Raw genomic sequence first — 15425 nt, forward strand, 5'->3', positions numbered from 1 at the left:
AGGATCTTTCTTGTTTTCTTTTTTTTTCTCGTGACCTTTGATTTCGACACGAAAGCATTCGATTTTATGCTTACACTAGCACTTTCACTTTTATTTTTAATTTCCAACATTTCTATTTCATTGATCACAAAACCTACTGTTTGATCTTCTGGTTCTAACGTGTCTATTAAACTGCCATTATAACTATACAATTCTGTTAATGTTCTCAATACTCAATTCGCTCACTAATTTTTCAAACTCACTCATAAAGACAGATGATTCTAAAAAACCCTTCAACCTGATTTTCTCCAGCTTATTCCGTTGTATTATCTGCAAAGCTGTTGATTCCTTTAAATAGATAGTGTCAAATTTTTCCATAACCTTGAATGCCGTGTCTGAATCACCGACAAATTCCAGCTGCTTATTCGAAATAGCACTGTTAATATAATTTATGGCCTTCAAGTCGTTCTTGGCCCGTTTGTCTTCTTTTTCTATCGATACTTTTTCTCTTTTTATCACCATTGCACATTTTTTTAACCTTCAAAACATCGTTATTCTCTATTTCCAATGTGCATAATCTTGGCTATTAAACACAGGTAATGAAATTTCCACTATTTTGGAATTGCTCGTTTCCTCTCTTGAATCTTCTAGATTTTTCAATTCTTCTGTCTCCTTGAAAATATACTTTTTTAGTACCACTATGTCTTTGATTACATTTACCAAAATTTTTCTTAAACTTCTCAGTGTTGACACTCTTTGTATCTATGATCGTTTGCATATAATCTCTTTAATTTTTAAAACTTGAACGGAACACGTGAATAACAACGCTATACTTTCGCAAAAACTTTTTCTCGATTCTTAGTGTTAGATTTACACTTAAATTACACGTTACCACAGACCTCTGCTACCATGTAAATATATTGATGGATTTATTTCGTGGATCGGGAAATAAACAAGCACACCTTGTAATAGTTAATAATATTAAATGAAAGGAGAATATAAGTATACTTATAAGAATGATACTAATCACAACTAACGACAAACGGCTGCTTGCATGCATGACCGCATGCTTCGACGGACAGACAAGATCTGCCTTGCGCTAGCGTTTGAGCGCCAAGCGTCCACAAATATCTTACAACTGCAGTTGGCCAGAGATGGTGCCACGAGTCAATTTCTCACACAAATACAGACATATTCGTTGGTATTAATGTACAATATACTCAACAGACTTTTTTTAAGGGTTGATGTACATTTGAAAGTAGTAATCTGCTTACCTTAGTGGATCTGGTAAAATTCTGTCTTTTCTTACGGTAGCTTTGTATGATTTGTGATATGTTTGTTTCTCTAAATTACTCAATAATTTTTGGCCCAAGCTCAGTGTTTTCAATGGATTAGCCCAGGGTTAGCTCAGAGCTTGGATTAGCCCAGGGTGTAATGTGATATCTCTCTGAACTCTTTAGAAATTTGGAGGAAGAGCCAAAGTCTGAGTCCAGTGGTCGTGCCACGGTGCAGGTGGTAGACAGCAGTCGAGACTTATGTGAGCTTCCAGGCAGTTGTTGTAACGCTTTCTCTCAATTGTCTTAAATAACCGGAAATAATCCAATAAAAGTCCTTATCATCCTTTATCGGAAGCCTATCGTAACAGGCTAATTTTGGTAACAGCGCTGACTGAATCAGATTTGGTGCATCGTTGTCTAGGTAGAAATAGCAGCAGGAAGTAGCCTGAAGGATCACCGTCGAAAAAGCTACAACTCAAATTAAATAAAACATTGAAGCAGATCATATGGTTAATAACTTTGGCACTTTTGTGGTAATCAGTCACATCGTGGTACGTACGATCTAGTGATCAAATTTAATTATATATAAATTGGTCTATAACAGAGAAGAAAAATCATTTTAGAATTCATACCCGATGTATAATCGATGCATCATAACGGAAATCTAACATTCCCTTGAGGAAAAAGCTTTCCAAAAACATGCTAAGGGCTACAAAAACTAATGTGACACTCCAGCAAACGACGTATACGATACGGAGGAGTAATTTGACGATAAGGCATTTAGTGAAGATGCGATTGCAGAGACAAATAAAAGTGAAAGGAAAGAGAAAATAAAACAACATGACACGAAAATAAGAAACATAGTTAAAAAGGGTACCATAAGCCTTAGCGCAGTGGTTGAGTATATTATACGCAATAATCTTTGATTCAAAAAATGCTTCTCCTGAAACGAATAACGGGGGCAGAAACTTAGTCCCACAATTTAAGCTAAGACGTTAAATTGTGGATATGCACAAACATAATTTAAAGTCAGAGAATAATTGAACACTAAAGCAGAAAATTAGACAAGCAGAGCGTTCCTTAATAAAGGAAGAAAAGTTGTGTAAGATCGAGAACCAGAAAGATTCCGTAGCATATTATGCAGAGAATCTTGACATAAATAAAATGGAGAATCCCCAAAAGTAATTCTTGAGTAGTGGCAGAAGGCATCGGACAATCTTGGATATGCCCTTACCCCCAATGAATCCTTAAAAAACATTCACTTACTACAATCAGAAAGATATTAAATTATTTAAAAAAGGTGACAGGAAATCAAAGTTTCTAGTGGTACGGCAATCAAAGGAAAAAACGTGCACCCAGTAAAAAAATTTGCAATAAACACTCCAATTACAAATCAAATGATCTAGAATATGTCCACGTATAAAAAGGCCTATTTTGCCCTCAACCCAAGATGAGAACAAATCTTTCTTTCACGTATATTACAAATCAGTCAAAGAAATTTTATGACATCTTGCTGCGCAACATAACAATACTGGGGCCCCAGAGTCTCCAATAATAAAACAGAACAGTTTATCAAAACCCCAAGAAATCAGTCACAAATTACGAGCATAGGGTGCAAACAATTTTTACAAGGCTGATTATCACTTACGACGATGATATAGACCTAAGCCTAGCTAGAGCACCGTATTTTAAAAAGACACCCGAAAAATACGCTTAACAGCACTTCATGCTAGAATTGATATCACTTTTAGATATGCGAGTTCGATACGAAATACCCACGAGTCTCAAGAAAGCGGTCCAACTGGCTAAATAGTGCAAAACAATATTAAACAAACGGCGATAAATGATACCAACCCTCTTAGGGAATAATACAGGAGACGCAAATTTAGCACCTATTTAGGTATCAAATTATAAAACTATCCTCGGGCTCAGACTCTACCTTAAACTATTCGACCAAACTTCAGTCATCAACAAAATATTCATGCTGCCAATATCCACGCAATCAATATGTATAAATGCTTTAAGAGTAGGGAAACAGGTCACATTTAACGACATTTTTGGAAGCCCTGCAATAGCAAAACAGGATAAGTGGGAAATGGTAACTTATAAAACACGTAAACAGTGTTTCTCTACTGTGGGTTGACAAACCACTCAGTATTGGTGTACAGGATACTGGCCTATGCTATCAAGTTTGGGGGACTGAAAAGATATAAAGATTTATAGGATAACAAGAGAGAGAGCATGAGTTGTTTAGATGAGGAGGTACCATTAAAAAATCAAGAGTGTCAGCGAAAGAAGAGTAGTGAATGATGGAGGGTGCTTGGCTCAATCCTCAGACGCTGCGGTGGACAGCCAGTGAAAACGGAATCTGAATGTTAAAGACTTAGGCTATCGAAACTTAATTTTGCACAATTACGTCAAATTCTATCCAAGGTTAATTTAAGAAGTCATCATATAGAAGATAGAGCAGCCACATAAGAACAGTTACATAAAAAATAAAAGAAAAAAAGAGTTAAAAAAAATAATGGCACTAGAAAACATTTACGGTTGCAACAGCAAACTAGCGGACAGGGAGTGCTTGGGTACCCGAGTATAAAGTACACTTTTATACAATTATACAGCAAACTATATAATTATAAGTACGAAAATACCTTCTATGAAACAGTATTGCGTCAAAGGTGGTGCAATTTTCATGGAAATGAGTATCCCTACGTTTATGGGGTAGGATTTCAATTATTACCTAATAAGTTAATGATTATAAACAATATATTAGGACAAAACAAAATCAATGTAATGCATAGCCTGGCCAGTACAAGACGCTTTCATCAAATCTTCCAATGGTTTCAAAACAACTCCCTATTGCCTAGGCTGATTACATCTGTAACATTATGCTTACATACATCACAAACGCTGCTACACTTATTCTTAGTCCATGTTTAATACAAAAAATATAATTCTATCTAGAAAATTACGAAAAACTATCATGTAGTATCGCTTTCTTCAATAGGATATTACATGCCAGTAAATATCACTTCAGGATGTTCATGACATATAGGTTTTTTTGACAGATATTATTGAAATTTCTAATGCATGTGCAAAATAGCAATTAATATCTTGACAAAAATAGCAGTTCGTTTGACTGTACTATTATTTTATAAGTGTTTAATTTTAAAAAATTGCAATTTCCCATGTAAGCTTATAAAAAATCAATAAAAATGGCATTTACATGATTTGTAGAAATCTCTCCGTTCTTTGATTACAAGATACTCCTTTAAGATAAATCTATCAAATTTTTAAATAGATCCACAAGCTGGTTTTTAAATAAGTTTAGAAAGAGGGAGCAAGTATGTGTATTGGCACTGATATAAGTACACTACCATAAGAAAAACAATCGCATGCTTTACTGCACATATTAGCGTTCACTGCTCTTAACTTTTCCCCCACTAACTGTGTAAAAAACGTTCTTAGATTAAAAAATAACTTTAATCACGAATGAAAGAATTGTAAAAGAATAAAACGCAGTAAAAATTATTGTAGTTGTACCATAAAAAAAATTTTTTTTTAATTTTTAAAAATTTAAAAGAAAGTGAAAAATTATGATAAGAATTATACATTTATTATAAAGTAACAACCTTATTATGTAGAAACGAGTATTTATTAGTACATTGGAAAGCTGTTCTGCTAAAATATCTGAATTTTTAAGTTTTCTGAAAAACAAATTGAAATAAAATAGTTACTACTAATTTAATTTATAATTAAGCCAAATTATTATGTATCGATTACAAAAAACTTACTCAAAAACACGTTACGAACTATACAATAAAAGGCAGTAGTAAAATTTCTCTTGTCTGGGCCGCTCATAGCTAAGTCAGTAGGAGCCTCTACTAGTAAGCACAAGGTCGGAGGCTCAAACCTTTTTGGGAACTGTTTTAAACCTATTAAGGAACTTTTTTATTTCTTTTTTTCTAAAAGAATTTGTTAAAAAAAAAAAACGGAAAAATATTGTAAAAGTCAAAATGTGTGGTGTAGTTTGGTGGCGTTATGTGGTGTAGATGGGACCAGAAGTACGTTACGGGGGATGATGCGAAGAGGAGAAAATCAAAAAAAATCCACTTCTGTCACATTTTTTCTCAACGTCAGAACCTGAAATCGATGATTTACCTTCACGTGTAACGCACCTATAGAAAAATAACTTTAAAAAATTGTACACATTCAAGAGCTACTTAGTCACAACCTGTATGTGTTTGGGTTAGAAAGTGAACCCTTACTAATAACGAACTTACGTAAGCTCATAATGATTACAAACACAGAGACTAAAAAGAAATCACTTGCATTGAGAAATCAAAAGAGAGTAAACGTAATTTAATAATTTGATTACGACATTACTAAACCTTCAAAACTACACAACAACTCCTGTATGTGGATAGCACCAAAGGAGCCCAGGCCTAATGGTGAAATGCGCTGGTGCGTGGTATCAGACTTTAGCGACTTAACGAAGCCACGGTGGATGGACATTAACTTATACAGCTTTTGGACTTGTAGGTAAACTAGAAAAACTCAGAGTAACTACAAATGAACTTGTAAAAATATATACAGACACTCTTTAAATGTAAACTTTAAAGAAAGTATTATGATTTGCAATATGTAAAATTTAAAATAGTGGTTATAGACATATGATTGCAACTTTGTTTAGTTAGAAAAAATAATTTACAACAATATAAAAAAAAGGTTGTTATGATACTGTCTTAACAAATAAATTACTAACATATCTTCATAGGCGCTGCTCAGTTAATACACATTCCTTTTTTTTATTCAAGATAACATTACTATGTACTATGATTAATAACTGAGATAAAAAAGTTTAGACAATTATTTTAACATTAACAATTTCGTGTATTAATTGTTATGTGGATAACTTCAAAGTCTTACACATTATTTTTATTTGTACGACATGTAAGTAATTATAGCTTATCGATCTTTGATAAGCAAACTGTTCATTTTTATGTCTCGAGCTTGCTGCAACTTTTAATTAGTTGCTATTTTATTCTAATACTTTATTATAAACACCTAACAAACCAATAACTTGAACATACACTTTTTAAAATCAATCATCTATCATCATTGAATATTAGAATAACGTTCCGTATGTATTTCTAAATGATTTTTCATGCTGATCCATTGATTTCTGCAAACAAATATGTAAGTAAGTAAAAAAAGATTTTAAAAAACATCTTATAGAATAAGTTGTTGTAGAATAAGTCTTTGAGATGTATAGAGAGATACTAATAAGGCAATGTAAAGCAAACCATCATATATAACACATTCACTGACATCTATTGGGGAACAAAAACCACTACCTCTTCTCAAGTTCTGTACTACTAAAATACACAGTTTTTAAGCAGAATGTACCTGTGTGAGATACCATGAGAAGTGCATTCAATCTTAAGTTCTTTGATCCAGTGGAGACTAGCAAATGGAAGTTTGATAAATTAGTACTATTGAATGAAACTACGAGATATAAGTCAATACAACTTATTTTTGATATCTACTTATGTCACATTAAAGTTGTATCGTAAGCATAAAATATGGTAAAATATATGATTAACTTCTGGTGCACATATGGTAAGTTAGTTTTTTTATCTGTTGCTAACCATCGACGGTTATAAAAGATCAAAGAGAAGATTATTTTATTATTTTAGTGGAAGTGTTGTGTTTTCATGTTAGTTTCTCTTAGAATAACCTTCCCTTTTTCCTCATGTAGACTGTAAATATTACTTCTTCAGCAACTAGTTCTATAATTGTACTAACTTCCTACTTAGTGCAAAAAAATACGGTAACGTAAAAATTATCAACAGTGATATTTGGTTACAAGACTTAATAAAGCAAATATGTCTTACTTTATAACTTATCTCAGAAATTGCTAACTATTTCCTTAGTAAGCAACAGCACATGCCCTACGTTCATGATCGTAACACATCAACTTCAGTACACGTCCACAGTATTATTAGGACACAGTTACTTCTGTTATAAAAGTATCCAGAAACTAGCTTTACAGGTTTTGGTATATTCTAGTTATAATAGGTACTTATTTTTCTTATTTATAATAATTTAAAATACAGTGATAAACGACTGTTCAATTATAATTCACAAGAAAACTATTGTTACATCTTCAGTTTTTAATTAAGCAATAATATAAAACGATCAGTATCCATCTTCAAAAATAAAGTGAAACAGTAAACCAAGAAAGTTCGTTTCAAATAATTCGACAGGAAATACATCTATTAAATAATATTTACTGAAAACTTAAATACAATATTAGGATTGCAAAGTGCAAATTTTTTCATAAAATGAAAATATTTGATTTGTTGGTAAAGAAAATAAAGTTTAGGGTTTGGGAGCCCTTGAAAAAGCCAAGTTAGTTGACAGTTTATCTGTAATCTCTGGTATTAAGATACCAAATTTCATGCTCCAAATACACGACTTACAAGTATATCTAGCAGTGCATTGATACGCATTACCGGTACATATTACTTCGTACTTTCGTTTGTGAATATTAAGAATCAGTCCAAGAAACTTTATGAAATCTTGCTGCGCTACATAATAATACTGGGGCCGCCTAAAGTCTCCAATATCAAAACAGAACAGTTTATCAAAACCCAAAGGAATCAGTCACAGATTACGAGCATAGGGTACAAACAATGTGTAAAAAGTTGATTTCACCATTAGATATGCAAGTTCGGTACGAGAGACCTAAGCAAACGGCGATATATGATACCAACCCTCTTAGAGAATAATAGTGGAGACGCAAATTTAGCACCTATTTAGGCATTAAGTCCAAACTATCCTCAGGTTCAGACTCTACCTTAAACCATTTGATCAAATTCCAGTCATCAACAAAATATTTATGCTGCCAATATCCACGCAATTGATAGGATAAATGCTTTAACTGTGGGGAAACAAGTCACATTTAATGACAGTGTTGGAAGCCCTGCAATAGCAAAACAGGATAAGTGGGAAACGGTAACTTATAAAACACGTAAACAGTATTTCTCTACTGTGAGTTGACAAACCAAGCATCATCGGTGAGCAGGAAACTGGCCTATGCTATCAAGTTTGGGGGACTCAAAAGATATATAGAATTATGGGATGACGAGAAAAAAAGGGAAAAAAAGGATTAGTAGTAGGATTGCAAAGTGCAACTTTTTAAAAAAAATGATAATTGATTTATTGGTGAGAAAACTATAATTGGTGAGAATATTAAATATTAGAATCTCAATATTACTATATTCTTAAATTCTATTTATAGTAGTTTGTGTGGCTGAAATTACCACCTAATTGTGTGTAGCTCTCAGAAAAGCTATCACAACGTTTTGCTTCTACTATTATCATTACAGTGTTATAAAATCTTAAGTTTTTCTTGTGTACAATAAAGCCACTATAAAACAAAGTTTGCAGGTAATATTTAAATACTTATCAATTTGTTTTTAGTTCTATGTTTGTATTCAAATACTCGTATTACCCTTTTAAAACACGTAAAAATTATTCTTTTTTGAGTGCTTTGTATAACCTTCAAGCAATTACATTTTTCATGTTTGTTCAAGGTTATGTTATAATGAAAATGATAAAAAATAATTTGTTGACTTCCGTACTCATTTTTCCACCATAGTATACATATTTTATGAAATTTTAATTAAATTCAGAAAGATAAGCTTACACACATGGAACTTCAAGTTTACGTTTCTCAGCTAGAACAGAAGTCCTGTGGATAACCCTTTTGAGCCACGTTGCGATTTCCTACTTCAACAGCAGCACAGTTTAAAAATGCATTAGTGCAAGCGAGAAAAGCAAGAAAGAATAATTCATAAGTATACGAATATGCTTATACGGTTGATTCTACAGAAACCAACATGTTTGCAAACGAATGTTTAATTTTCACATATTGATTTTGAATTATAAATTTATTTTGTTTATTTAGTATTGAATATTTATATTAATTTTGTACTGTACATCACAAAAATAAGCTGAAATTTTTGTAGATCCCGTTAGATCTATGTACAAGAAAAATTTTACGATGACCTTTTTACTGCATCCAAGATGCATACAAGCGTTACGATCTCTTATAAAATTTCATTATAACTAAGATTATAGGACTTTTTATAAATATTTGACTTTACTTGCATTGGTAAATTGCGTACTTATTATGAATACATGTTATATTTCGTATCAAAGTCAATAATCCGACATTATGTAAAAATATAAAGCTTTACATGATAGCTTCACGGGCTTTTAGCTAAAAAAAATCATTACGGTTTCTTATGAGATCATCAAATTACCAAGATTTTAATGCAACAAATAGGAATAAAACTTTGCCCTATAACCTATATCAGACAAAAAAACACTTGGATGCTGACCTATCACTTGAAACAATCGAGATCTTAACTTTGTCACTGCATTTCCATGACATTAAAAAAAGCTTTACTTCAACCCATTACCTTCCAAATCGATAAACTAACTCCTTGCAAAGTTAAATAATATACTATACCGATACTATTAACGTCAACATTGGAATGCTAAAACTTTATCGATAGTATTTGTAAAAGTTGTTTCCGTAAAAATTTCAAATTTGTCAGATCTCAGTCTGGTTACATAAATACGATCCAAGTTTTAAACACTATATTTCTGGGTTTAATCAAATGCGTAAAAAAGTAGTTTATGTTGATAATATTGTTATTCTGTATAAACACGTAAGAAATTTTTTTTTTGATTCAAGGCTTTATTAAAAATGCAAATTTCTGTGTGAGAAACAAACCTGTAACCGTTATTAAACTCCTTCTTCTTACGTAAAGCTAAAAAAACTTTTTTTACAGTCAACATTCTGTTGTGTCGTGAGCAGAGAAACTGCCTTAATTATCCTTGATTGACGTATTTTCGCAAAAATTGAGTGACCAAGTTTAAAAATTCATAAAACTAATAATTCTGTATTAAAATACAATACAAAAGTAAGGACTTTTTATCAAGTTTTAGCCTTCTCTCTTGTGTATGAAAGAAAATATGCATGTCTGAAGTTAACCAATGTGTATAGGCATGTGTGCTCGACATGTGCAGATTAGTCTGTCGAATGCACGAACAAGCTTATGTATGACTATTCCTAGATAATATTAAAGAAATTATATAACTTTTACTTATGTTTCATATAGAATTATAATTCTATAACATCACTAATATTTATGTACATATGACAAATGAAAATGACATAACTTTTAAAATATTAAGGAATTGACGCTTTTTTTGCATCTTGCTGCTTGCGCTGCTTTGACTAGCTGTCACTTTTTTTTTGTCTGGTGTTTCACATGTTGTATTAGAAAACAGCTGCATTGTATAAATTGTCAGCATGCAATTACAATAAATCAATTGTATTGAGATTTTTCGTTTTTTGGCATATGTGCGTAAGTTTTGGTAAGTCTATTCTATTTTATATTTATCTTGAGCGTTGAAAAAGTAAGTGAACAGTATAGCAGTTATAAAATATTTTTTTTATTGAATGAGTTGTTTTACTTAACCTTATTGTGCGGGAGACTGTGATATGTGAGATCTATTTCTGTGTTTCAGAATGAGTATAGCTCACAATCATGGGTCCTGGAAGGAAAAATAAGAAAAGAAGGAGTACCTATTCTCAAAATGGTACACTTAACACACGAGCATGTTCTCTAAATGGAGATATAAGAATAGCGTGCGGTCATGATACTACTACGTACAAGTTGGAATGATGAAAGCAAAGAAAGAGATGGACATCGAGTGCCCTTTTCGCATCTTTCTAGCAGTGATTAGGTGCAGATGTAATTGGCAGCTATATACATGTATAAATATGAGGGGTGAGCAAAGAGAGGCAAACGATAAGAAAGCCGCAGAAACATTTTGTATACAATGTGTGCAGACTGCGGACCAAATGTTTTTCATGTATATACTTGAATGAGGTCATTATTTTTATTTATGTCAAACATTATGGATGAATAAGCGTATATTTTATTATGTACTTTAAATATGAGGTATCACGTGGCATGAAATGTGAAATGTTCTCGTATTGAGGATTATAGAATTCATGTGTTAGTTGAAAAAAGTTTTAACTTATCCTTTGGTAACATTATTTTTATGTACTTAATAGTAGTATTATTCAAAATAACATAATGATGTAAATTTAAGAAATGAATAGATGAAAATTCTGAATGTACCAACATTTTTTGTCTTAAGAAATCCTACATGTGAAGTAACCGTTTCAGTAGTAATAGTTTGTTTAAAGATAAAGAAGAAACAATTATAAAAAGACTAAAGGCAGGAGCTAGTCCAAGTCAAGCAGCAACTGTAATTTTTGCACATAATGTAGGCATTTGTGAAAATTCTTACGATAGTAGTCAAAATAATGCACCAACTGCAGTCTTACATATTAGGAAATCTCGCGTCAATCAAGTAAGTCGTGAGAATAATGCAGAGAAACTTAGAGAAAAGAATAACACCACTTAATCATAACAAAAGTAACAGATCATAAGCAAGTGGATGCTTTTATCAACACGCATGGCAATGGCTCTGAAGCTCAGAGTGATGGATCAAAAAAAATTTGCTAGTAATTATCAGCCAGGATCTCGAAGCTTCAATTGTACTGTTAATGATAAATGCAGTTCTAGAAAGAGGTATGTACACATACGTGAATTTTAATTGCATATTTTTCTGAAGTTACCACATAAATCATAATAGTTCTAGAAAACATGCTGTACAAGCTGGTAACTAGAGAAAAAAGTTTAAATTTATGAATGGCTTTCAAGTAGAATACCTTTCTCAATCAGACTTTTCATCCAAAGAATGGAAGTATGAATTTTTAAGATAATACACCATTTAAAATGCCAAAATAGCAGCAGCTCATAATAAAAATTCTCGTCAGAAGAAAAAAATATAAAACTGAAATAGCATTGTCAAGCATCTTGAATTAATGAACAAAATAAAGTTGCATCGTACCTAAAAGTTTTTTTTTTATAGTGAATACTAATAATTTTAAATATTTCTGAGTTGTACACAGTAAATTTTTTCACTTCATTTCTAAACTTTTCTATTGCTGTATACCGCTTATTTAGTGAATTATTTATAATATTTATAAATTTTATGTAATTAACTATGCAACTGTAATCCTACACTTATTTTTAAGTATGATAAACGATATCTACAAATTTTTTGTAATATTCGTAAATTGTGCTCAGTGATCTAATTTACTTGACTTTCTGCAGTTTTCATAATTTAACAAAATATATTTAGTAGTTAACCTTTTTCTTGCCATGTGTCTCTTTGTAAATTTCATTTTACAAATGTCTAGTGTTACAGTTTTTAAAAATAAAACAAATCATAAAAAAAATCTATAATTCTACGTACTTCTTACGTGATAATTTAGCCAAAATGTTAGGATTGTACATTAACGTATGGTTTACTTTTTAAAATAAATGAAATTTGTAGCACTAATGTACAATTTTGTCTCGAGACACAATTATTACTAAAATCCGACTAAGTAGACCAGGAAAAAAAGACGCTCCAATCCCTTATTTAAACAAAAATGTGGAACTCAGTTTCCCGCCTGTTTTAGGAGCTTTTTGTGGTAAGTATCAGTAAGAACTTATTTTTGACAGCTTAATTTGTTTGGATAATTTTTTTAGCCCAACAACAGCATGGAAAAGTACTTTTCTGAGCGCAGAATTTTTTCTGTTGTATTTAAAAAATATTTTAAATAGAAAATGGAAGTATTCCAAAGACCTACGTAATGAGCTGCGATGGTTAACAATTTGATGATAAGTTAAGTTGTAAGATGTAGAAACCGCTGAAATACCGGTCTTAATCAATTCGCTCATGACTTATAAGCCATCAATCTGAAACGTCCGAAAATGCAGAGTTCAAATCTCATACATGGTACTACAGCACCTTCAAACCTAGGTGTTTCACATTTAACCGTTTTTGCGCAGTTGCAAGGATTTATAAAAAAAGTGATTATTAATTTTTTCAGCTGGACAGCATCCTTCAGTGTCTAATGAGATCTCATTTTATGGTGAAGGGTTCTACTAAAAATTTTTTATGAAATAAATTTAACTTTCGTAATAGATAGATAGTGAAATGAGCTGAAAAACGCTTTATTGCAAATTACATATTATCTGGACCTTTTTCATCAAAAAGGTTGAATTTTTTCCTAGATTTAAAAAACAAAATGTCTTGCGACCTCTGTAGCACAAGAAATTTTTTTTCTTTGCTCTAATTCTCATGACTTTATCAATAACCAGAGGCAGTTGGGAGAGGCAGTTGGGGCCTAGAGCTGTGACTCTTATGTACTTATATTTTAGGAAAAAAAGTTTTATAATCGTTAATTGCCAATTTTCTTTCAAAACACTGTGCAAAAATGAGGGTTACTTGCGTGGTGATTGTCTTGATGGAAGCTTGAGGTAGCCCCTTCTCTGCAGCTGGTTACGCTCGGCTGACGGGGAATCCAGCGCTCAAAATTGCTCACAGTTGAAAAGTCATCGATATCTTGGCTTTCATGGGTCGTAGAACGACAATGTTTTTTGGTAAACTGAATTAGATTGTGAAAAACCGTGCCTTCTGTGCACTTTATTTTCGGTTTAAAGCTTATTTATGGACACTTATAAGCCACTTGCAATTAATTTTTCTTGGTTTTTAGTTATTAGATTATTTTTGTTAAAAGAACTTAGTGTTTAACATCACTTTTGACGAAGTCAGTATCTAGCAACATAAAAAATGTAACAAGAACACGTATGTGTCGGAAGGTCTTGTAGATCTAGGTGATCCAAAATGATTTAGTACTAGTGGCCTCCAAGGCTCTCATATTTATGTAGTTAAACTTGTATTAAGGGTTGTTCTATAACAATCCAAAGACTTCTAGAGGGAGCCATCTTCAATTTGGCTGAAATTTTTTATACAGTTTTTATATTGAAAAATAAGTGATCTTCAATCAGAAACTTTTTTTTTACTAGTTTTGGATTTTATTACAAATTATATAATATTGATGTAACACTCATTTAAAACAATTTATAGCTATAAATCCCTCAGAGCTATAAAATTTTCACCTATAAAACTTTTATAGCTAAAGGATAAAAATTTTAAGAAAAAAATATTTTTAGTAAAAATTAGTAACAAATTAATACTGTTAATATTTATTTAATTTCCAAAACTACCTGTTAACTTACGCGCCCACACTGTAGTACTATCGTATTCTAGGTCTATTTTTACATAAAAAACCGTTAAAAAAAAAGAAACTCCATATTTTCTATTGAATATGCAATAATTTGTTAAGTGTGATAGATAAAAAAAGAACTCGTTGTTTGTTTGCTTATAAAACGAAATCTATAGATTCTATCAAAAAAAGTAAAACGCAAAGTTGTAGATTATTGAAAAATCAATACCTTTTGTCACTATCAATTTCCAACACAACCTAAAATTTCTTGAATATAGTAAAATATATGTTGAAAATCACTTTTTTTACATGTATTTCTCTAAAATGAAAGTTTTTAGCCATACGAAAACTGTCGTTATTGGAAACGCTTATTTATTAATAAATTGATTATTTCTTCTTTCGAATAAGATTTATTATATGGTGCAGCTTGTCTTATTATGTGGTAGATTAAGTCTAAGCTTTTTTTTTACCGTTGGTCTTTTCTATATATATTTTTTTATATATATTTCTATATATATTTCTATATATATATTTCTATATATATATATTTTCTATATAGAATGTTAATAATGATTTTCCTTTTAATTAATTGATATTATTTATTGTTAAAATGAATTTTATAACAGTGATGTAATAGGAATACTAACAATAATTTTATTATCTACAACCGTCCATAAGGAAATACTTCTGTGTAATTTTTATTACTTATTCAAGATGTTTTACATAGGACTTGTGTTATAAAGCTATAATTTTTCAGCTAGTGCTTTCTGCAAAGGCAGAGAAATGTTGCCGTGAAATTTCAGTGTTTTTTTAATCGTGACTGAATTTTGAAAACGTGCTAATACACTATAATTTTTCTCTTCATACTCTTTAGTTATGGAATAGCGACACGAAGTACTTGGCAAAAGCTTTAGTTGTCTAATCAAATAATCTCAGTGGCGTGGAAATTAGAC

The 15425-nt window shown here is 31.4% G+C and overlaps 1 protein-coding gene across 1 annotated transcript in view; it reads right to left on the minus strand.

The window, feature by feature from the left end:
• Nucleotides 1-6157: 6157 nt before the first annotated feature.
• Nucleotides 6158-15425, minus strand: part of BckdhA (Branched chain keto acid dehydrogenase E1 subunit alpha) — a 485456-nt gene continuing 476188 nt past the window's right edge. Inside the window, exon 7 of the mRNA XM_089595682.1 lies at nt 6158-6441. Coding sequence (XP_089451808.1) covers nt 6375-6441 — 67 coding nt within the window. The 3' untranslated portion in view covers nt 6158-6374. The remainder of the gene's footprint in view (nt 6442-15425) is intronic.

Source organism: Copidosoma floridanum, unplaced genomic scaffold (genome assembly GCF_036245765.1).
Source record: "Copidosoma floridanum isolate Cflo_tuat_1 unplaced genomic scaffold, Cflo_Japanese_pri ptg000027l, whole genome shotgun sequence".
In the NCBI taxonomy this organism is placed as follows: Eukaryota; Metazoa; Arthropoda; class Insecta; order Hymenoptera; family Encyrtidae; genus Copidosoma; species Copidosoma floridanum.